The sequence below is a fragment of the Hemibagrus wyckioides genome, linkage group LG01 (assembly GCF_019097595.1).
Source record: "Hemibagrus wyckioides isolate EC202008001 linkage group LG01, SWU_Hwy_1.0, whole genome shotgun sequence".
NCBI lineage: Eukaryota > Metazoa > Chordata > Actinopteri > Siluriformes > Bagridae > Hemibagrus > Hemibagrus wyckioides.
The window spans coordinates 9,637,179-9,661,495 of NC_080710.1; the positions used below are offsets into that span (position 1 = coordinate 9,637,179).

The following is a 24,317-nucleotide window of genomic DNA, read 5'->3' on the forward strand; positions in this document are numbered from 1 at the left end:
GACTGGATTTATTGCACAGGTGGCATCCTATCACAGTTCCACGCTGGAATTCACTGAGCTCCTGAGAGCGACCCATTCTTTCACAAATGTTTGTAAAAACAGTCTGCATGCCTAGGTTCTTGATTTTATACACCTGTGGCCATGGAAGTGATTGGAACACCTGATTCTGATTATTTGGATGGGTGAGCGAATACTTTTGGCAATATAGTGTATCTATAAAGTACACAGTGCCTTTTCTGATCCCTAACAGGAAGTTTCTCCTTTATCTTGGGCTTTTGCCAGTATGACTTGGTTAGATTCAAGATACAAGATTCAAGTAGCTTTATTGTCATTTCAACCACATATAGCTGACACAGTACATAGTGAAATGAAACCAACTATGCCAACAGAGCATAGACAAGAAAGTGCAAAGAAAAAAAAATTAATACAAGAAAGACAACACAAAAACACAGAACACTTAGTGCCAAAAAAGAAAGAAAAGAACATGTGTGGAATGTAAGTGAAATAAAACAAGATTAAATGAAATGATGTAAAAAAAAATATTGTGGAAAAATACAACAGCAGTGGTTTAGGTAGTGCAAATAGAAATAAACATAAATATAACTATACCAGCAGATGACAGGTAGAGGTAGTGCAATAAGTAATGAACAATATAAATTATGTGCGTGTCCACACAGGCGAGAGAGAGAGAGGAAAGAAACTGTTACACAGTTACACAGAAGGGTGAAGAGTGTGTGTGAGGGGTGTGTGGGGTCAGCCACAATGCTGTTAGCTTTGCAGATGCAGTGTGCGGTGTAAATGTCTGTGATAGAGGGGAGAGAGACTCCGATGATCTTTTCAGCTGTCCTCACTATCCGCTGAAGGGTCTTGCGATCCGAGACGGTGCAGTTCCCAAACCAGGCGGTGATGCAGCTGCTCAGGATGCTCTCGATGGTCCCTCTGTAGAACACAGTCAGGATGGGGGAAGGGAGATGGGCTTTCCTCAGCCTCCTCAGGAAGTAGAGGCGCTGCTGGGCTTTCTTGGTGATGGAGCTGGTGTTGAGTGACCAGGTGAAGTTCTCCGCCAGATGAACACCAAGGAATTTGGTGCTCTTGACGATCTCCACCGAGGATTCGTCGATGAACAGCGGAGAATGGTCACTCTGTGCTCTCCTGAAGTCAACAACCATCTCTTTAGTCTTGTCGACATTCAGGGAGAGGTTTTTGGCTCTGCACCAGGCTGTTAGATATCACTGTGAATACTCCAACTTTGAGTGCAAGACAAGTTCTCCTTTTCACTGTTTGATATTTTATCTTTTAAGCTGCTCACCTAGTCAAAAAAAAAAAAAAGTAATCACAAGCTTGGCAAGTGTTGCTGGTGGACAGCAGACTCTGTTGCGTCTTACCTTTGAACCTCTAACACATTTACAACTTAATTTTCTAAGTTTTAGAGGTGAACAATCAAGCAGAGAAAAACCAGAGAGTATTTTGAGAGTGACATGTATCTTTGGTTCAGGAAAGACTTGAAAGTTGTTCTCTTCAGCCAGTCCTGATGTCACTGGCTTCTGGTTGTTCTTCAGACACATGGGGTTGAATAACTATACACATGATCTGTAACCTATTATATACTTTGTACATTCCTATACATTTTTTTGCAAAATGTACAAAAAATAATTGTTGACTTTTATTTATTTATTTATTTGTTTGTTTTTCTTTGCAATGGATCAGTGTTCACTTAAAGCTAAATGTCATATAAAATGTGTAGCTCCATTTCGTAACAGGTGAAAGTTTTGGGATTTTCATTCTTATGCATTTACTAAAAAATTTAATGAAAAATGAGTAAAGGCTGAGACTGAGTTGCATAAAGGTCCTATGCCTCTGTTTGATTTGACATGGAATTTCCCTGAACCTAATTCTGCCACCTTTACCACAATTCTATCTCAAGCTCATGTGTATAAGGGGAAAAGTTAACTTTATTTTCTCCTTGTACATGCTGCTTAACTTGTACAGGTTCAGGCTTACATGGTACCTTTGTTCAATGCATTCTGTTTGTACCTAAAAACAGGCACAAAAAAGCTTAGTACAGCAATTCTAAGTTTCTAAAACTGTGTTCAAAGGCCATTTGGCCATGCTGTGTGTGTGTGTGTGTGTGTGTGTTTGCACTGTGCAAGTGCAAGCGAATGATGAAAGGCAAACCTACGAGCCGTGCACATTTATCTGTATGAGGAAGCTGAAACAGTTAATGATATTTCGTAGGCACGCACACACACACACACACACACACACACACACATCTGTATACCCAACAGGCTGAATATCCTGCATCTGTATCATGGCTCTGTATCCTAAAGCCCTCACTGCTTCTGGAGCAAGGTAAAGCCTTCACACGTTTACAGTGCTGGTTGCCCTGGCAACCTCATCAGCTAAAACCTATTGGTCAGACCCACAGCGAATCAGAATGCGAACTGATTATGTCATATAAAAACAGCATGGTGCATTAAAAACAGTCTGAGGGTGCCGTTCTGTGACTCGAGAGAGGCAAGCGCGAGTGTCATTTGAGCCGACTTCAAATCAGGTTTTTTTTTTCTCTACAAATCAATAAGTGCTGTGTAAAGGGAGAGTTAAAAAAATAAGAGGATACATGCAGCATCAAATGATACCTAAGACACATCATTTGATTTGGAAAATTCAGATTTTATGTTCAGTTGACTGCATTTACCTTATTTAGGACATGTTAACCAAGACAGTACCGTCAAGCTGAATGACCTTCGCTAATGCGGCAAAACAATCAGCAGTGAAGACCTTGATTCTGTCACTCACACAGTGCTGCAGTTTACAGGCTGTCATGCTCTGCTAGAGTGCTTACTTACTTAATCCTGCGTGTATCAGTCTCTCAAAATCTCGTCAGGGGCCTGATTTATGTCACAAGAATAATGTAACAAAATCTTGAAGGAACACTATCAGCTCAAAATGACTATTCCTAAAGACTTTCCAGGGAAGTTGTTTCCCATCATTGCTCCACTGAAATGGACATCAGCAAAGATAAGAAATACAGGTAAAGCTTTTTTTTCTTTAATTTGTTGCACATTTTATATTCTTTATTAGAGAATATTTTGTGCTTTATCATGTTATTCTTTCCGTTCAATTTTATTGTCATTGTTGTTAAACAAAAATCACTCTTTTCCCCTCTCTCTCTCTCTCTCTCTCTCTCTCACACACACACACACACACACACACACTTTTGCTTTTTCTTGCTCTGACCTTGTACATGATGACACTTTATTCTGTGACCTGCTTCATCCAGCATTACATCATCAGCTGATTTTTGTCAGTTTTCACCAGTCTTTTAAACCTTGATGTCACTTCACCTCTGATTACTTCACTTTGATGACTGAGCTTATTTTTCCCATCATATGTGTGCACTTGTTGACCTGATATCTCTGTCTGTTAATATAGTCATAAACATTGCTGACTCAATAAGATACAACTACAGTACATCTGATTCATATGGACTGAGACTTGGTTAGTAAAAGTGATCATGTCATTTCTGATGGTCATCAAGATAAGCAGATTGTCAAAGGCACATATAACTTTGGCTTCTAGCGTGGACAGCAGGGCGACATATACTGTATAGTTTAAACAGATGTCTAACTGTAATATTCCTATTAAGGAAGAAGTTGTTATGTAACAGATTGCCAAAGTAACACTACATGTCTGACCCCTGCAGCTGTGACAGCGGTGGTCTCATTGTTGGCATTTATCCATCAGGTTTTCTTCTATTTTATATTTAGCAGGGTGTCTTTTTGTGCCTTCTCTTTTAACTATTTGTCTCATATAGCTTTGTGACTTAACCATTACGTTCCTGTTCAGTAAACACATACCTCAAATCCACTGCTCTAAGTTTACTTGAGCTTTTTTCTTTGGTACTAGGAAGTCAGACTGCCTCTTTACAGAAACGGAAAGAAAAAAGCCCCAGAGTGAGCTTACTAATGCAGTTACTTTCACAATGAACATCACCATTACTCCTTATCTTGTCACTCTCTTTACAAGACTGTGCCAAATAACAGCAGTTCAAATTCAAGGCAGCTTTTATGATTTGTACAACCTGAGTTAAGAAACAGTGGAGTCAGAGTGAAGGATCCTCAGGGAAAGGACACCGAGGCAGTAAGTGGACAAACAGGGAGAGATGAGTCAGGACAGTGACACACAGGCACATAATCAACAGAACATGAAGGAAAGCGTGATGATAGCAAGTGCCTGAAAGCATGAAATCATAATGCTTCGGTTATTTTAAGAAGCTGTCTAATCAATCATCTGCAGTGCTGTTAACATCAAGAAAACAAATGTCTCTGATTAAGGTACTTCCTTCTCATGAGTCTGAAAATAAAAGGGCCTCCTGTGGTCTTTAATGAATTTGAATGAATAAATAGTGTCATATGTGTGCATTCTGTATTAGACTTTTTTTGATTGTATTCACAGCCAAAAAACATAAAGTTCAGCCAGACGTATTATGATTACATAAAGCTGTTAGACAGTGGCAGTGGACATAATGCTGCTTTGCACTCAACTCCATATCAAGTTCAAGGTCAATGTTTTCAACCACGTCCTTCCTACACGCGCTATCCAGGTAGTTTTTAAAATCAGTAGGTAGATTATGTCTGAAAACTGATGTGCACAATTTTTTCATTAAAAAAAAATCCTCACTCAGTGCGCTTAATTTGGAACGTGGCCCTTTGCATTTTATAGCCAATAGGCACCAGATAGACACCACTCTGAGTATAGTTCTGTACTGTTTTAATGCAGGAATTCGTGCATGTAGAGGAAATATATTTAAGGCTGCAGTACCAGACCAAAACACAATCTCTAACATTACATTGTAGTGTGCATGCAGATTTTGTGTGCGCGTATGTATTTGTGTGTGTGTGAGAGAGAGAGAGCTAGAGAGAGAGAGAGAGAGAGAGAGAGAGAGAGAGCTCTGTAATCTATGTGAATGTTTTGTCAGTGTAAAAGAGCTCACAGAGTGGCCTTTTAACAGGAAACCACAGAGGGTGTGAGTAATTTAGAGAGAGCAGGACCAATTGAGGTGTGAGGAATGCGGAGGCTGCTAAAGGTTGTGCATGCATATGTTTGGCCTTTTTTAATGCACTCATCTGGTGCACGTCTTTCCTTTTGGTCAGTTGTTTGACTTCACTTAAGATGTTATTTGTGCAGGTGAACTTGTTGGCTTTAAATTGTAGTTTACCGCTTGTTTGTTGAATTTCTTTAAGTTTTGGAGTGATATTCTGTACAAAAATATATCTGTTAATTCTGCAACTTAAAACCTAAAACCTAAACTAGATATGTACTAGAGTAGACATGAGTAGGTTTGTGTTAGTGTGGATTGTATAACGGTGAGGTAGTTTTGATGAAGTAGTAAAAAAAGAACAGGAAAAGGGAATCTGAAAGCTCTCACTGTAACAGAAGTGAAATTAACAGGTGTTGTGTAGTTGCCAGATTCTGTTCTCCATATAGTTGTCACTTCAACATGCTAGTGTTAAATAATATCATCCTCCACAAACCACACTGAGCTATTTCCCGTTCTGCAGGTGTGTGTAGTAGTTCTAATAGACCACATGTAAAAGTGACCACATAAAGCAGCTGATCCACTGAGGAACATTAGAGTTTCTTTTTCAGCAGAATCTGTACCTTTAACTGTAAATGTGTCATACATTTGTTCAGCCATGAATCATATATTATTAAGGGTTCAAGACCAGTAGATGATTCAATTCAAGACACGCCAAGTTACATACTCATTCCGTAAACATAGAGTAATTTATAACATGGGTATATCTTACATGGGTAGATTATTCTTATAAATGGCATATTAAAGTACACTAGAGCAGAGATGAGCTTGTGGATGTGCTTGCTGGGAAACTAATGTGACTAGTCCAAACCAGTCTACTGCTTGTGACACTGCCAGGCAGTATAAGCTGTGAAATAGGATGCTTGTCCATTCTTGTTTAATGATTTATTGTTCTGCAATCATTTAAAGCAACTAATAAGCACTTTCTCATTATAAGAGTCATGAAATACTCTGCGCATCACTAACTACAGTTAAATTATAACAAAGACTTTCTTCTGCTTAATCAGTACTGTGGGGGTGTGTTAGATCACAAGCGATTGACACCAGCATCTCCGCATAACACAACATAGACATATAGTGCTAGAGCTCATGCTAATGATGTGTGTTGCTGTGACGAAGTGAATTTTCCATAGCACTTGCAAAATAAATGCAGGTCATGAGCATATTTCTTGGTTGACAAAACCAGATAATACTGTATTGTGGTTTATGTAGATGAAATTCACTTCACGATTTACACTTTATACGGCAAATGCAATGCACATATGGTATCTGATTTATAGATTAAAGTAAACTTTACATAGCTTCTGAAAAAAAAAAAAAACATTGTCAGAAACTGTAGACTTGGCAATACAATGTGACCATGTGTAAGTAAAGACTGTTGTAAAATACAGTCTAGCTAAGCTAATAAAAATACAGCTTGTCTAGCTTTTATAGTACTAGGTGTTGATCATGATTCACTTAGAATTTTGGGGAAAAAGGAACATTAACATGAATAGTTGTTGTACATCCAACATGATTTGATCGTGTATTTGCAAAGCTCTGAATAACATTGAACACAAGGCACCTGAGCTGAGACTCAAACCCACAACGATGGTGTTTTTACAACAGAAACGTTACTGCTGTGCTATTCTGGCATACAAGTTTCAATTGCCTAAATTTAATAATATAGTCAAAGTTCATTACCAACATCCTTGAGATTTCACAATGTGGTTTACATTAATCCTTTATGAATTGATCCTGCTCACTCTACATCATTCAATCTATTCATGACACTTTTTGTTAAGAAATATTATATTTTTATGTAAACTATACATAATATTTTTTCTTAAATCTGACTGCATCTTCAACTCATCAAAAACAGCAGTAAAAATTAAATAGTACTGTCTTAAGTTTAAAAAAACAGTAATGTTTAGCAGAAGGTGCAGCTTTAAAGGTGTAGGTTGTGCAGTTTGAGTGTTTCTAGACTTAATAATAATCACAGAATTTCGAAGATAACTTAATAAAACTAGACATGCAATATAATCATTCAGTCAATACAGCTATAAAACGTTTTTTTTCCCCTCTATTTCAGGCTTCTGTTAATGTAAATACGGTCAATGTTTCCATTTCTTTGAAAAACTGCTTATGTGCGTATATCCAATTACATATGTTTTCTCTTGTAGAAGAGGAAAGGAGGGTTCGAGCCAACGACAGGGAGTACAATGAGAAGTTTCAATATGCAGTAAGAAAGACCACAGTATATACATAACCTTCTTACCTACATTCATCAGCTTAAATGTTCTGATTATTGTGTTCTGTCTGTGTAGGTCTTCCCCTAGTATTTAATAATGGCTAATTTAATAATGTGACCCATTATGCCCCCCCCCCCATGTTCTGACCAGAATAATTGCATCATGACCTCGAAGTACAACATCATTACCTTCCTGCCCATCAACCTCTTTGAGCAGTTCCAGGAAGTTGCCAACACCTACTTCCTGTTTCTTCTCATTCTCCAGGTACCATCTTGTCTATTATTATATCAATTAATGTACAATATGGACTGTCAGAAAGCATTGCCTTCCAGATTTCTATGTAACAGCATGCACAGTATGTTATTCTGCTTATTCCACAGCAACCTGCCAAAGATTACAATATTTAATTTAATGGATGAATGACACATCAACCCTTATAGTGGTTTATAGTTATATTTTCATGTTGTGGAACATGTGTGAGACAAGTTAGTTTCTGTTGTCACTTAACAGTGACAAACAGCCATTCTCTCACTTCCTTTTCTCTCTAGAAATAGAGAGACAACAATTCACCAGAACATTTTTCTTTGTTAAACAACACTAATTTAACGTTTATTTTTGAGTAAAGAATATGTGGAGCGTTTGTTGTACAAGTCCCTATGAATGAGGTGTTACTATAGAAACTATTAAATATTTTTTAAAAAAATGCAAAATATTGCTTCTTCATCCAGAACTACTGTCCAAGTTTTGCTGATATATACAATTTAATCCAAACCTTCTGACAAATATTTGAGAATTAATTTCTGCAAGTTCAGTGTTATTGAATTGAACTTGAAGGGGAGGGTTCAGACTTTATGCTCTAATGTAGACATTACTCAGCACATGAGGTTCAGTGTCTGTGAGTGAAGACACTCGTAAATGAAATGATAGTGTCCTCTTACAGTAAATGATAGTGTCCTCTTACACAGGAAAAGACTGTATATTGTGTCATTTTGTGTACATAATGAAAGAGAAGGCAAAAGATGACTGAGGAGTAAAATTTGTAATATGTGAAGAAGAGTGTAGAAAGTACATTGTTCCAAATATTAACTATTACCAGATATCGTCAATGCACCTCTTAAGCTATCTGTTCTCTCTCTCCCCCTCTCCCTCTCTCTCTTTCTCTCTCTCCCTCTCTCTCTCTTTCTTTCTTTCTTTCTCTGACACTTTCAGTTGATTCCTCAGATCTCCTCTTTGTCCTGGTTCACTACCATAGTGCCTTTAGTACTGGTGCTGAGCATCACTGCAGTTAAAGATGCCACTGATGATTATGTGAGTCTCTCTCTCTTGCTCTCTCTCTTGCTCTCTCTCTTGCTCTCTCTCTCTCTCTCTGTCTCACACACACACACACACACAATGGCAGTTTATTTTAATGACACCAAGATAAATCATACCATGAATGATTTTTCCACCCTCACTGTGATATTACTACCTATAAACATTTAAGGTAAAAATAGGAAAAATGAAAAAGTTACAATAACCTGGTTATCGCAGCTTATAAAACATGCATGGTATCTGAAATATATTCTGGAGCGGGGAATAAAAGAATTTCCAGAACATTTGATGTGCTATGGAACACCGAAATGGCCATCAACAAATAGAGAAAACAGAGCACCACAGTGACATCACCAAAAATGTAGAGGGAATCATGAATAGCTACAAAATACCAGTCAGTTTTGTTGCAAGACATCTGTCAGTAAGCTAAAGATCTTTCAGTGTGACATTGACCCAAAGCATATACAACTCAAGAAAGGAATCAAAAGACCTGAGTCTAAATAACCATCAGTCAGGTGACCTGAAGTGGACTGTGCACAGGAGATGCCCTTACTGTACAATTTGTTGAATTTAGAATGTTTTTGCAAGAAAAAGAAGGAAAATATTGCCAAGTCAAAGTGTGCCATGCTAAAACACGTTTTGACCCAGAAACACTGAGTGGCTTAATTAAATCAAAAGGTGCTTCAATAAGGATTAGATTAGAGGTGTGCACACTTATGCATCTAGGTTATTGTAAGTTTCTTATTTTTCCTTTTTTCCCTAAAATTTTTCGGCTTGTTTTTCAGGTTTTTTTCTTGCTGTAATTTCATTCTGATGGTTGAAAAAGTGCTGATATAATTTATTTGGTTTGATTTTTTTACCATGGGTGTGTAGACTTTAATTATCCATTGAATATCCGATCACTTTATTGTATTAATATTGTTGTTTTGAAGATGAAGTATAATAATGTTTTTATTCCAACCGGTTGCAGTAGTTATGAGTCTAGTGACAAATCTCCATAAACTTCATAACCTGCATCAAAAAGCACATCACTGAAGGTTTACACAACATCTAATATGGATGCTCTTCTGTGATCATCCCTCATAGTAACAATTATGAACCTGCCTCCAGCCCCTGTTATCATAGTAAATGCATGACATTATGGAACCTGTGGTGACCTTCTGCCCATTTGTGATTCATAATATAAAAATGGCACTGCAAATGAAAGAATACAGAATTCTATGTAAATCCTTTATCAATGACCAAGATGAAACATTTGGACCTGTTTTTCCTCTGCTATAGTTTCGTCACAAGAGCGACAACCAGGTGAATAACCGCCAGTCTCAGGTGCTCATCAATGGCGTGTGAGTCTCAATGAACATTTAATAACATTTACCTGCTTTCACATATGCAGATTATTAGATGGTAACATGTCTTGTTTCTTTTTATATCATATTCTCTGTTGTCATTTTATCTGTCTGCCTTACAGTCTTCAGAAGGAAAAGTGGATGAATGTGACAGTGGGGGACATCATCAAACTAGAAAACAACCAGTTTGTTGCAGTAAGACATCCTCCCTGACTCTATCTAATGACATAACCATGTTCTCAACTTGATTTAAACACTAACATGTAATTAAACAGTAATGTCTGCATAGTATTTGGTGGTATCAGTAAACGGTATCTGATATATGGATAGGTGTGTCCCTGATTGTGATGATTTACTGCAACTCCTCACAATGGGAGGTCCTCTGATTCTAGTTCACTTCCTATGGTGTAACTTGTGACAGTTTTTACAGTTTTGAATATCTGTATAGTGATGATGTAATGTGTGTGTGTGTGTGTGTTCTACAGGCTGACCTGCTCCTGTTGTCTAGCAGTGAGCCGCATGGTTTGTGTTATATCGAGACTGCAGAACTAGATGGGTAAGACAACTAGTGTGTCTCATGAAACCACTAGTGAAGATAAATCTGTTTACATGTGACACGTTTTGGTACAACAGCAATGTGTTCATAATGTGAACAGTGTGTGTGTGTGCGTGTGTGTGTGTGTGTGTTACAGCGAGACGAACATGAAAGTGCGCCAATCTCTGTCTGTTACCTCAGAACTTGGAGACCCTACCAACCTTGCTCTATTTGATGGTATGAAAATGTTGGGTTGTAACGTGTGTGTGTGTGTGTGTGACTGTCTATAGACGTTTATAATGTTTTTTTATGCTTTTCATGCAACTTCAGATGTATTAGATTGTGTTTCCTACAATCCCAGGTCCTGATGAGATTTGAAAATCAGAAGGTAAAGTTACAGTACAGTTGGTTTGCAGTAGGAGCAGGGTTTGTCTTGTAGTGATAGTGATCTGCTTGATAGTGGAAATATGGATATTTGTGGGTTTTGTTAGGATATAACGCCACAAAAGCAGCAACATTTTAGGTTCACCATATAAACCATATAAGCCTATGATCTGTGCAAAGCCCGGACCCATGAGGTGCCTGCTTTCATTTTGTGTCGTGCTCATGCAGCTCTGTGGCTATATGGCATAGTTTTCAGTAGCACGTGCAGGTGCTGCTGTGGCAGTGTGGACCGTGTATCCTGTGGTAGTGTTGTTCATCAGTGTCAGTGTTACCAGGTACACTCAGCTCTAGCTTTTTTGTTTCTGTCTTCTTTAGTGGAATAAGCAAGGTGTTATGTGAATGGTGGCGATCCATTTATTTAATATTATGACATTCTCTCTCACTTTGCAGGAGAGGTGGTGTGTGAGCCTCCTAATAATAAGCTGGATCGGTTCTGTGGGACTCTATACTGGAGAGATTGTAAGTATGCTCTGACCAACCAGAACATGCTGCTGAGGGGCTGTGTCCTGCGCAACACTGAGAGCTGCTACGGTCTTGTCATATTCGCAGGTATGTGTATGCTTGTGAATGACCCTTTTAAAAAAATGCTACAGTATTTGATCCTGACAATTTCTCAATGTGTTCACTTCCATAGGTCCAGACACCAAGCTGATGCAGAACAGTGGCCGCACAAAGTTCAAAAGGACGAGCATAGATCGTCTGATGAACACACTGGTTCTATGGGTACGAGAATCCCATCTACTTGAGCACATACCATATGCAGGACATAAATATGCAACATCTGCAATACTCTATATTCAGCTGGTCTCTCTCTTTTTCTTTCTCTCTCTCCTGTCTCCATCAGATTTTTGGTTTCCTGGTGTGTATGGGCATAATATTGGCTATTGGAAATGCCGTGTGGGAGAAGGAAGTGGGGTCTCTTTTTCAGAGCTATCTCCCATGGGATCCTCCTGTCGACAACTTCCTCTTCTCTGCCTTCCTCTCCTTCTGGTCCTATGTCATCATTCTTAACACTGTGGTGCCAATCTCGCTGTATGTAAGGTAAACAAACTTGAGAAAAGAAGACCGAAAGAGAGATAGAGAAACAGGTGTCATTTCATTTTTCTATCATTTGAATATTCTTAAGCACTATTTGGATACATGGGGAGCCGGGGTAATTCCCTCTTTGTCAGGTGCTAATCTGTGATTTTACTCTCATTGGCAGTGTCAATCTCCTTTCTTTCAGAACAAAGTCACACACACACACACACATTTTATATAGTATAGAAGCAAAAGCCATGATGTGTTTTGTGTACACTGCCTTTCTTAGCTTCAAAGACCCACCACAAAGAAAAACCATGCTCAGTTTTCCTGTTAGTTCAAAGGAGTAAAGCATTATGATGATCCACATCCTTATATTTTAGTCACTGAAAGAATTCTCTGTCATAATGCAATTTTTAAAATAAATTATATTATTTTAGAAACTTTGCAATTTTTCTCCCTCTCTGTCAGTGTGGAAGTGATTCGTTTAGGTCACAGTTACTTCATTAACTGGGACCGGCGGATGTTCTGTAGTCGCAGTAACACAGCAGCAGAGGCTCGGAGTACAACACTAAATGAAGAGCTGGGTCAGGTGGAGTATATTTTCAGCGACAAGACCGGAACCCTCACTCAAAACATCATGACCTTCAACAAGTGCTCCATCAACGGAAATACCTACGGTACGAGACACACAAAACACTGTTAATGTTTATGAATGCTGTTAATGAATAAAGTATTCATAACAGTCATCTCATTGTATATTATTCTATTCTATTTAATTTTATGTAATAGTATTGTATTTTATTTAAATATTTTTGGTCCCTGTTCTATTTGATTCTATTTTCATAATATGAACTGTCTTAAAAAAGCATTTCACTGCATGTCATACTGTCTATGATTATGTATGTGACCAATAAAATTTGAATTGATTTTGAATTCCTGTACTAGTAGATATAGTACTAGTGTAGTGCCAAAAAGGAGTGAATAAATCTTGTGCATAAATATGCTTAAAAACTGCAAGGTTATTACAGGCATTGAAGTATTTTTGAGAAATCAGTGTCTTCACGGTGTGGACTTGAGTAGGTTTAAGGTTGTAGGGAAAAAACTGTCCCTAAACCTGCTGGTATTGGCACAGATGGCCTCTAATAATAATCACTGAATATATACACAAGCAAAATGCAGAGCCTAACAGCTTAAATGAGTCAGTGACAAATCTTAACTCATATTATGATTCCCCTTTTTGAGTTTGCAAGGCTTTTTAATTATGGCCCTTGCTTCTATTTCGGTAGGAAATAAATCATTATATTTAAATTTATTTAACAGTAATACTTTTCCAAAGAAAGCACTAATGTCTCCCTTGACATTCAAAACACCCTAAACAAACTGTATAAAATATGTATAATAACTTCATAAATAAATAAATACCTATAGCTATAGACAGGAAACCAATGACTAATCATCATGAAAACAAACACTTGGAGGTAGGATGCAGGCCATTTAATGAACACCAAGAATAGATATAGAGTTATAGATATATATATATATATATAGATATAGATATAGAGTTCAATATATTGCAAAACTGCTCAAATTATAAGGAACAATGATGAATACAGAACTAGCAGTCAAACAATGGTGGATAACAAAGAATATACTTGGTCTAGAAATCAGGCACACAAGAGCATAAAGACCTAGTACACATCTAGACTGTAAAAGGACTGAACACATACGTAACAACTAAACAACTAAAACTAAGATGCTAAAATGATGGTGATTGGGAGCGTGGGAGTGCAGGAGGTTTCTGAGAGTGTGAGTGCTATGGTGGCCATGTTTGTAGGCAATGGTGAAACTGCTAATTTAATTATTCCCAATTACATGCAACCAAACTACTGAAAACAATTGAATATCAGCAATTTTATACCCTAACCTCTCAATCACGGATCTTAACAAGCAATGCAAAAGACCTATATTGCGTACTTGCATATTACTACTGTTTCTCTCTTCTTACATCCAGGTGAAGTAATGGACATCCCAGGAGCTCAGCGTAAAGTGAGTGATGCCTTACAAATGCCATTAATGTGACATGATTACAAAAGTATCATGTGAAGTGAAGACATAAATAATGTAAAGCTATTTATGAATATTTGACCTTTTACCTTTAACAATTAAATGACATTTTGGCAAATAAAATTTTGTAAAATTCTTCCTTGATGTCATCGGTCATCTTTGTCTGCAGACTAACGTAGACATGTATTGATAGCTTTAAATATGTATTTTTGATTTTGTCTATTATTTATCACTGTATGTTTGCTACTGAGAGCATTAACAATTTAGCAAGATGTGTAAAGGTGGGTTTAATGAATATTAAGCTTTATACAGTCTAATGATATGATGGGTTTTTTTCCAGAGGGCTCAGCCTCTGGATTTCAGCACGTGGAACTCTCTGGCTGATCCGGACTTTCGGTTCTATGATTCATCGCTGCTGGAAGCTGTGAAGGTTGGGGAGCCAACAGTGCACGAGTTCTTTCGTCTCCTGTCTCTGTGTCACACTGTCATGAGTGAGGAGAAAAGTGAAGGTAATTGCTTACAAATCCAGGCCTGGCTCTTGTTAATTCATTTTAGAGCATGGCTGGCATTTGGCTACCTCCCTTTTGTTTCTTTTGTTCTTATGAACAGAAGCCTAGAATTCTGGTGTAAGGCAGGTTGTAGCTAATAAGTTTGAGCTTTATACACGTTGTGATCCATAGGGACAATTTTGTACACCTAGACCTCGCAACCTGAATTGGGAAATTGGTTAAATTAGAAAACATAATCATTTTTCATAATAAAATTAGAGGGAAATGGGCCAGCAGATTCTGGGCATTAATGCAATTATATCTAGCTCATTATGTTGCTTTGTTTCCTCAATCTTATCTGCCCCTTCCTCTCCTGTCTGCAGGAGAGCTGGTGTATAAGGCTCAGTCTCCTGACGAGGGTGCATTGGTAACAGCAGCACGCAATTTTGGCTTTGTGTTCCGCTCTCGTACGCCTGGAACAATCACTACACAGGAACTGGGGAAAGCTGTCACATACACGCTTCTTGCCATCCTGGATTTTAACAACATCCGTAAAAGGATGTCAGTCATAGGTATGGCATTTACACACATACGCACACTAGAATATGTACGCCTACTATGCATATATACCTTGCATTAAAGTTTTACAATCCACAGTGCACAAGGTCGATCAACTGAAAGTGTAATCCATGACCAACTTTTTACATATCCAAAGACACATGATCCTCGACTTCCAAACTTACAGTACAGATTGTTGGGGGTAGATCACACATATCTGTTGTGTGCTTTTAAATAAGGTTATGCTTTTTTATATTAATTTATATTGTTGTGAAATACCAACTAGAGGATTCATATCCATACCTAATGAAATTGACAGTCACCTTGTAGAGGAAGAAATGCCAACAGGGTAAGGGACTAAGATAGTCCTTGTATTTATTTTGCCTTTCTTTCTAAATGCAAACAAAAACAAAGGCAGAATTTAAATGAGTCAAAAATGAAAAAATCATTTTGTCTTAGAGCATACGTTTATCTTTGTGTGGGTGTGTGTGTGGGTGTTTTAGTAAGGACTCCTGAGGGCCATATTCGTCTGTACTGTAAAGGAGCAGACACAGTGCTGTTTGAGAGAATTCACTCCTGCAACCATGAGCTGATGAACATAACATCAGATCACCTCAGTGTGAGTATATCATGTCACAATTTGCTGTCATTGTTTCTACTGCAAAGTAATACAAAAAACAGCATTAGGCAATGATCTTCATTTCTTGTGCGTTATTCTAATTAGTTATTAGTTAAACACTGCCATCTAGTGGACGAATTCTGATTGAGTGTCTGTTACTCCCCCAGCTGCAAGGTGGTTTATAGATTAGACTGGATAAAGTGCCCTGAATAAAACTGATTTATGATTTATGGTAAATCAATGGCTAGAGCAGTGAGTAAAGTAGTAGACTTGATATCAACTGAGCAGATGTCTGTGTGGGTTTCTCAATAGGAGTATGCAGGTGATGGGTTACGGACGCTGGTGCTGGCCTATCGGGATCTGTCTGAGGAGCAATGGGAGGAATGGGCAGAGCGTTACCGTGGTGCTGAAAAAGCTACAGATTTCAGGGAAGATCGTCTGGCTGATGCTTATGAGGAGATTGAACAGGACATGATGGTACTGTGTCATAATAGATGATTTACTTTCATCCACTGTTTACCATGACTGAGCAAAATATAATGAATTTCCTGAAAACATATTTGGATCAAAAGATCTCCGCAGAACAAAATTGGATAATGTTTTAACATAAAGGTATTACATAATCACCAGAATTTTTTTTGCTGGATATGACTGGTAAAAATCTACACTAACTTCATTACCAACGAAAGAGGAAAGTGAACACAGCTGACTCTACTGAACAATGCTGAGCATTTTTATTTATTTTATTTTTTATTTTTTATTTTAAAAAGAGAGCAGTCAAATCTATTTCCTATTAAAGGCCCAGTTACACTAAGTCTATTGTTAATTTCATAATTCCAAATTATGGTTAAACATCCATAAAGAGTATTGTGCACAGTGGCTTTAGTATTCATTCCCATGATTTAGGATTACAGGGTTAAAGCCAAAGGTTTACATACACTTTGGCTAAAAAAGTTTTTTTTTTCTGTTCTGTCTGTTCTGTTTTTTGAGTATTTATCACATTTAATTGTTTCAGATTTTCACAAACAACAGTTTTTATATTAAAGAAAAAGAAAGGCTATTCAACACCTATACAGTATCATTCATATAAAAATATTGCAGAATTGCTTTCATTCAGCCACATTGAGGGGCTTTTGAGCATGTTCTGCTACAGCATTTGTATAGGGTTCAAATCAGCACTTTAGGCCACTCCAAAACCTTACAGTTGTTTCTTTTAAGCCATGTGGACTTCAGTTGTTGTTATGCTGCATAACCCAATTGCACATCAGGATTTTTTCGGTCCAACAGAATCCATAGTTATGTTAATTATGTCAAGTTACACAGGCTCCCACACAAGCCCACAACAATGTTCTCACCACCACATTTGTCTGTTTGTATGATGTACTTATTACTAAATGCTGTGGTAACTTTACATCACATGTAATGGCAAAACGTCCACTTTTGACTCATCAGTCTGCAGTCTTTTCCCAAAAGGGTTGGGGTTCAAGTGTTTTTGCTAAATATGAGATGAGTCTTCCTGTTCCTCTTGGCTAGCAATGTTTTTCATTTTCATGAGTCCTTTTGCCTTTTTTGATCAAATTTTCTGAGTCTTAATGAGACTAAAACTGAAGTGCTGGTATTTGGACCTAGTGGAGCCTGAGTTGACCCTTTCCCTGAGACGTGTTCCCTTAAATTTGATATAAAACCAACTGCTAGAAACCTGGGTGTTTTATTGGACAGTGATTTTAAACTGGATAAGCAAATTAACTCTGTTGTCAAGACTAGCTTTTTTCAGCTCAGGCTCTTGTCCAAGGACAAGCCGTTTTTAACAAAAAAAAGATCTTGAAAAGGTTATACACGCTTTTATTTCAAACCGGCTTGATTATTGTAATGCCCTCTATGTTGGTGTTGGCCAGGCCTCGATTGCAAGGTTGCAACTGGTCCAAAATGCTGCTGCACGTTTTTTAATGGGAACACGTAAACGGGAACACATAACTCCTGTCTTAGCGTCCTTACACTGGCTCCCTGTGCAGTTCAGGGTCCAATTTAAAGTATTGTTAATGGCCTACAAAGCCCTGAATAATTTAGCACCTCAATACATTTCTGACCTTTTAAAGCCATATAGTCCAGCATGGTCTCTCAGGTCTGGTGAGCAGCTTTTACTTACAGTACCTAAATCTAGGATGAAGAGTTGGGGCGATCGCGCCTTTTCAGTAGCAGCCCCTAAACTTTGGAATGAGTTGCCCCTGTACATCAGGCAGGCCCCGACTCTTCCTATTTTTAAATCTCACCTTAAGACCTTTTTATACACATTGGCATTTAATACAGAGTGATGAGGTATTCTTCTCCTTGTTTTTATTATTTTATTATTATTGTCTGTTTCTATGTCTGCAGCTATTTAAAAATTGTACAGCACTCTTTCCATTGATGGACTCAAGAACGCTGATCTTTTCTGAGGCAATTGAGGCCTGCAATTCTTTAGTTGCTCAGTTATCTTTTGTGACTTATTGATGAGTCATCAACGCTATAAAAAGGAACGTTAGTAGCCCGGCCACTTCTGGGAAGATTCACAACTGTTCCAAGTTTCTTCCTTCTGGATAGAACGCCTCTTACTCATTGTCCCTAGAGTCCCAGAGCCTTAGAAATGACTTAGTAGCTCTTTCCAGACTGGTATATTTAATTATATGACAGTGCAGTTCAGTGCTTGAATCTGATTCTTCGAAAGGTTTGCATTATTTTTGTCTAACAGCACAGGTAGTTTTGGCTATAACATAAACAGGAGGTTAATATTAATTTACATGTTCTAATAAATTGTTGTTTACATAGTAACAGCTGAGCGAGTGAGAGAGCTTGGTGAGGGAATGACTTTCTCACAGCTATAATGTGGATGAGATCAGGAACTAATGTCTCTTGGGCATTTCACAACTTTAAATGTAACTGGAAGCCATTAAAATGTGTGAGCGTGCATTCTGTAATAAATTAAACACTTTAGTTGTTGGCAAATCACTGTGATATAAGTGGAATGACACACTGTAGACCATGCTGTTATACAAAAAACCAAACAAACACCTCAGTAAGGCATGTATTATTCCTGACAACTTTCTTTCTCGTCATTTCCAGACATTTCTTTTGACTGTGTGGCTTGTTAAGACCTTTTTGCCTACTTCACATTGCTGGAAAGCTGGTATTAAAGTTATGTTCAGAGCTAACAATCAGTTCATACAGAACCAGTTGGTGTAGAATAACCTTTTTTCATTAAAAACTGTATTTTGTGTGCTTCACTGTCTTATGTTACAGTTTGTTGGAAGAACTGAAACAACTAATTGTGACAAATTTGAGGAGAAAAAAAGAAACAAGGGAAATGCCATTATATCTGATAAATGTAGACACTGACTGTAAAATACTATGATTGCAAGATTAGTGAAAGACCTGGAGAGTATTGTCCAAGCCTTCTGCAGTTCATACAGTGACTTTAATTTAGAATACAGATTTTAAAATCACTTGAGAAGCCAGAGTGGAACTTTTATGGTATCAGTTTCTACCCATGCGCCGTGTGATTGACACCCAGATTTAGACTCTTTGTCTGCTAAAAGTTATGTCAGGAGTCTAGGAGTCATTTTTAACAATGACCTCAGTTTTAAAACTTACATCAATAATGAATGAAAAACGAAACAACAAAAAGAGTAGAACAAAAGCTCACTAGTACTTTGCAACATGAACATCAGTACACACATTACCCACACTGCTCTGTAATCCCTTCACTGCATACATACCCATGTAATTTATTTTTAAGATTCTTTTTGTTTTCTTTTTTGTATTAAATTTGGAGCGTATTTTTTTCCCCTCTCTTTACCTTAGAGGTGAAACGTGAATTACAAGGTGGCAGCATTAACCTTGACTTCATAATGACTTCACAGAATAACCTCAGAAAAGATCTTTTTCAGAGCTAAAAGATGGATTTTTATGCGACTGCTGCAAAGATGATAGCATAAGAGGTCTCTGAAGTGCCATGTTAAAGACTTTTTGTAAAATACAGGCGCACTAATGAGACTCAAACAATAGCATATATTGATTTGTTTCTATAAGCAGACAGTGTAGTATTTCAGATCAGCTCATTGTCTGGATAATGCAGTATATTAGGGGTATAACATTCCATTACAGCTCAGAATTTTCTGCTGCCTAAACTGTTTAGTGACGCATTTGATGATCTGAGATTAGATTATTTCCAAAGGAACTAGAGAAAAGAAGTGGGCAGATTTGGTGTCAGAGTTTGCATAAAGTATAATTTTATGGGATGTGTGTGCATAGCTCATGTATTGTTTTGCATTATATGTTGCAGCTTTTGGGAGCCACAGCTATAGAGGATAAGCTGCAGGAGGGTGTGGCTGAGACCATCGCTATCTTGTCACTGGCTAACATTAAAATCTGGGTGTTAACTGGGGACAAGCAGGGTGAGTGAGAACCACATTAACGATATCCATAAAAACAAACCCCACACTATAAGAGCTAAAGAACATTATGTTCATTCTATGAGAATGAACAACCTTTATAGTATTCACATACAGTATGTACAATCACAGACAGTCATCTCTACTTTACCAGCATACAGTGTATTTACCCAGCTGAATTTTTCCCCACATTGTGTAGTGTTATAACCTGGAATTGGAATGGACTTAACTGGATTTTTTACCATTTTATTTACATTCACACTGTGTCTAACATTTGAAGGTACAAAGTATAATGACACAAAAAAGGTTGGGTATTCACTACCCTGGATCAATGCCACATTTGGCTGCGATTAGAGCTTTTTGGCATACTGTCTTTTGGCACCTCAATCAGCTCTGCACATCTTTATTCTGGTTATTTCGCCAATTTGTCTGATTTTCATGTCTTGCCAACGATATCTTGTATACTGGTATACTACTTCATTGTAGCTTCGGCAGTCTGCTTAGGGCTCTTTCGTGTTGCAAGGGGAATCTCTGTCTAAACCTACAGTATCTTGCAGCCTGGAAAATGTGTTTGGCTCTATCCATCTTGCCACAACATAATACACCTCGATTCACAGTGAGGATGGTACTCTCAGGGTGATGAGCAGTGTTGAGTTTCTGGCTGTGTGCCAAGACCAAAAATGTAATATTTACACTTAAGTCCAATTTTAGTTCCCGGTTGTAAGACTACAAAATGTTTAAAAGTAAAAGGGCATAAATATACTTGTGATTTATTCATTAGACTTTGCCAATTTGTTTATTACATTACAAAATAATGTTTTAATATGCCATAATGTGGCTCTCTTATAGAGACAGCAGTAAATATCGGCTACTCGTGTAAAATGTTGACTGATGACATGACAGAGATCTTCATTGTTAATGGGCACACTGTCCAAAGTGTTCGTGCAGACCTCAGGTATGGTATCTATCTGTTTATACTTCTGCCCATTCATCTACCAATCCTTCTTCAGTCCTTCAGTCATATCCCTATCAAGTGGTCAGATAGTTGTTTTCTGAGCTGTGTTTTTCACATGTACCACTTGGTTGATACTCTTTTTTTGCAGGAGAGCAAGGGAGCGCATGATGGAGTCTGCCCACACACGAGATGGTGGAAAGGAGGCAGAGACTCAAGAGCTTGGTAATGGATTTGAGACAGATGCAGCTAAGCAGGGGAAAGGTGCTCATACCCAGACCCTTCCTACCTCAGAGCTAGAGTCCCTCAGTGGAGAGTTTGCACTTGTTATCAGTGGGCACAGCCTGGTGAGTAGTAAAAAAGGCATTTGTTGAATAGAGCCATTAAAGCATATTTAATTACTGTCTCTGTTGCAGGCTCATGCACTGGAGTCAGACATGGAGCAAGAATTTTTGGAGACAGCATGTGCATGTAAGGCAGTGATCTGCTGCAGGGTCACTCCTCTACAGAAGGCTTTGGTGGTCGAACTCGTCAAGCGGCACAAGAAAGCCGTCACCCTCGCCATCGGAGATGGAGCCAATGACGTCAGTATGATCAAGAGTGAGTTAGAGAGAAATGTGATTTGAAATACTCATGTTTAAGATTGACCTTTATGACTTGACGTTTTTGGCTCCATGGTTGTCTATGGTCATCATTTTTGTTATGTGCAAAAATAAGGCATAAGATCCAGGCATTATAGTTTTGAGGTATTTTCATAATCGTTAGCACAGGCACTAAACTTGCAGAGAGCAAACAATGGGCAATATACACTCACATGCAGAAAACAGGCCAGATGCTCTATTTATAATACTTTTAGGCCAAGAAAAAAGCAGATCCAAATGCATGAGGGAGAAAAAAAAGGAAGAAACATTTCAACTCTGTAATCTGTTTTGAGACAGTGACATGCAGAGTACAGAGCAAGCTCTGGTAAAGTAGTGTAGTTGTGCAGAAATAGGGTGACATTTATGGTTTACATTTACAAAATCAGAAATAAATGTAAGAATGTAAGAAATGCAACTGGTTTCAAGACCTACATGAAAATAAAGCTACAGACATGTTTTAAAACATATTCACCCACTGCCAGGAAGACAAAAAGGACCTTTTACATAATTCTTTTTCAAACAAGAAGTGAATGAACCTTTCTTCCCCTTTCTCTTTCTTTTGAGATGGTCCCGAAAATAGTCATAACTGTTTGACACCAACAATATCTAGTTCGTGTGCAATGTAGGCCTTAAAATAATGCCATGAGGTCCATGTAATACTTTCCCTCTGTCTCTTTCGCATATTATATATATTTCTCTATAAGCATATTAGAGCAGGTAAGAGATAGAGCCAGATTTCCACCTCTTCACCTTGCTGCAGCATTTTCCTTTCCACTAAATGCAAATGCTCACCAGTGTAAATAAAACTGACCTGCATTGTTCGGCAATTGAAGGAGTACTGACCCCTGCATCACAACCCGCCAGGTTTATGTTAACAGGAAGATGCCTGCCCAGCTTTTTATGGGCTTGCTGTTTTAATTCACCCTGTTTATTGTTAGTCTCAGTAGTATGGAAGTTCTAACATTGACCCTAAAGGCCAAATCTACTAATCCACATTCCACAAAGACTAAGAAACCCAGCCAGGAAAAACAATCATCATTTCATCATTGTGTGTGTGGGGGGGAGCATATTTGTATGTGCATATGCTTGTGGGGTGTATACTTAGAAAAGAAAACGTGTTTTGCAAGCAATTCTTTTTTTTTTAATATATCTGCTGCCAAAGCTTTATTTTTTATAGTGTATATAAAAAACAAAACCCCTATTAAAACTTCAAGTTTTTATCATGTAAAATGTCACCAAAATAAATAATTTTACAATTTCAACCTTTAATGTGATATAGAAGATAAAATTATAGAAGTGTTTTAGGGCAGAAAAGGCCCCCCCTAAAACTTAACCATAACCTGGTTACATACTTGTGCATGGTCTTTTATAATGGGGAATGTGGCTATGCTCAGTAATTATCATACACCAGTCTTCAGTGAAGTGATTCTCATCCACCCCACCCATTAAAAAATCATCATCTGTTAGGATTATCTTGATGTCATCTCGGTTTCATCCATATGCATCCAACTTCCAAATCATTAGATGTAGAATAGTGTCCAGTGAAGGCTACCTCTAACAGATGAAGACAGATGAAAGCATAAGAAGAAAACATAAAGCAATGTTAAAGGCACTAATGGAATATCTGGCAAATACTTGTCAGTCCTGCATGAGATACTGGTCTCTCTGTTTTTCAAATGTATGGGATATGGATTAGCCTTAATCACCCCAGACTGTGTGGCAAAATATTTTCAAAAGAGACCAATGTAGATCATATTGATCGTAATTCTCTAAGATATTTATCACCTAGAGAACACCACGATGAAGCATGGTGGTGGTGATGGTGGTATAATACTACGGGTCTGCTTGTCTTCAAATTGAACTGGGGTTCTAGTCAAGATAAACGGGATTACTGATACCTCTAAATACCAGTCTAATCCAGCAGTTGAGGCTTCTGTTACTTTTAGCATGTCAACAAACTTTGGAAGGAGATCATCAGTGCTGTGAAAATCTGTGAAATGACATGTATGTTTGAATATGAGAGAAAGTCTTCTACTAAACCCAGTCATGTCACGACTTGTGGCACTGAAAGAAGAAGAAGAAGGGTTTGTAAAGCAATGGTGTTTATGACTAAATCTCCTGTACGCCATCTCGTAAGACTTTTTTCAACATATTTCCCCTTTTACTGACTCACCCACTTGTTTTTTCCTTTAGAAAGGTCACAAATTCTTAAGTGGTTGTATGTCCAAGTGTAAGTTAATGACCGATCAGAGCAATGTAGAAAAAACAGAAACAAAGCTCAGAGTTGAATTTGAAAACAAGGCCAACACCATGAGCAGCTCAAATAGACTGAGAAAATAACATGATGTGTGATGCAGAATTGTAATGTCCATTTATCATGATTGTACATGGGTTGGCAGAAATATCTTAAAGCCTCTTTTTTAACTTGGAACTGAGAAATCAATCAACTGTTCTGGACCAATACTTTAAGAAAGCACTGATGGTCAAATTCTAAACGCACCTTACCAAAGAGTGATGTGTATTCCATTTCATTACAGGTTTCTCTGTGTTACTGTCTTTCTTTATGTGATGATTCTG

General features: G+C 37.8%; 1 protein-coding gene across 3 annotated transcripts in view; it reads left to right on the plus strand.

The window, feature by feature from the left end:
* atp8b2 (ATPase phospholipid transporting 8B2) overlaps positions 1-24,317 on the plus strand; it is a 40,647-nt gene that overhangs the window by 7,949 nt on the left and 8,381 nt on the right. For 2 of the 3 annotated variants that reach the window (XR_009204635.1, XM_058390647.1), the window contains exons 1-21: positions 16-3,034; positions 7,264-7,322; positions 7,483-7,596; positions 8,542-8,640; positions 9,925-9,986; positions 10,112-10,184; positions 10,475-10,545; positions 10,682-10,761; positions 11,359-11,517; positions 11,603-11,691; positions 11,813-12,009; positions 12,460-12,668; positions 14,003-14,037; positions 14,396-14,564; positions 14,927-15,115; positions 15,605-15,720; positions 16,033-16,197; positions 20,039-20,150; positions 20,997-21,102; positions 21,251-21,446; positions 21,516-21,699. Coding sequence is in view for 2 of the 3 variants with exons in the window: in XM_058390647.1 (XP_058246630.1) it covers positions 2,950-3,034; positions 7,264-7,322; positions 7,483-7,596; positions 8,542-8,640; positions 9,925-9,986; positions 10,112-10,184; positions 10,475-10,545; positions 10,682-10,761; positions 11,359-11,517; positions 11,603-11,691; positions 11,813-12,009; positions 12,460-12,668; positions 14,003-14,037; positions 14,396-14,564; positions 14,927-15,115; positions 15,605-15,720; positions 16,033-16,197; positions 20,039-20,150; positions 20,997-21,102; positions 21,251-21,446; positions 21,516-21,699 (2,569 nt within the window). In the remaining variant the exon portion in view is untranslated. Of the gene's footprint in view, positions 1-15; positions 3,035-7,263; positions 7,323-7,482; positions 7,597-8,541; positions 8,641-9,924; positions 9,987-10,111; positions 10,185-10,474; positions 10,546-10,681; positions 10,762-11,358; positions 11,518-11,602; positions 11,692-11,812; positions 12,010-12,459; positions 12,669-14,002; positions 14,038-14,395; positions 14,565-14,926; positions 15,116-15,604; positions 15,721-16,032; positions 16,198-20,038; positions 20,151-20,996; positions 21,103-21,250; positions 21,447-21,515; positions 21,700-24,317 lie in introns of those variants that run through there. The other variant, XM_058390660.1, reaches the window with a different exon arrangement.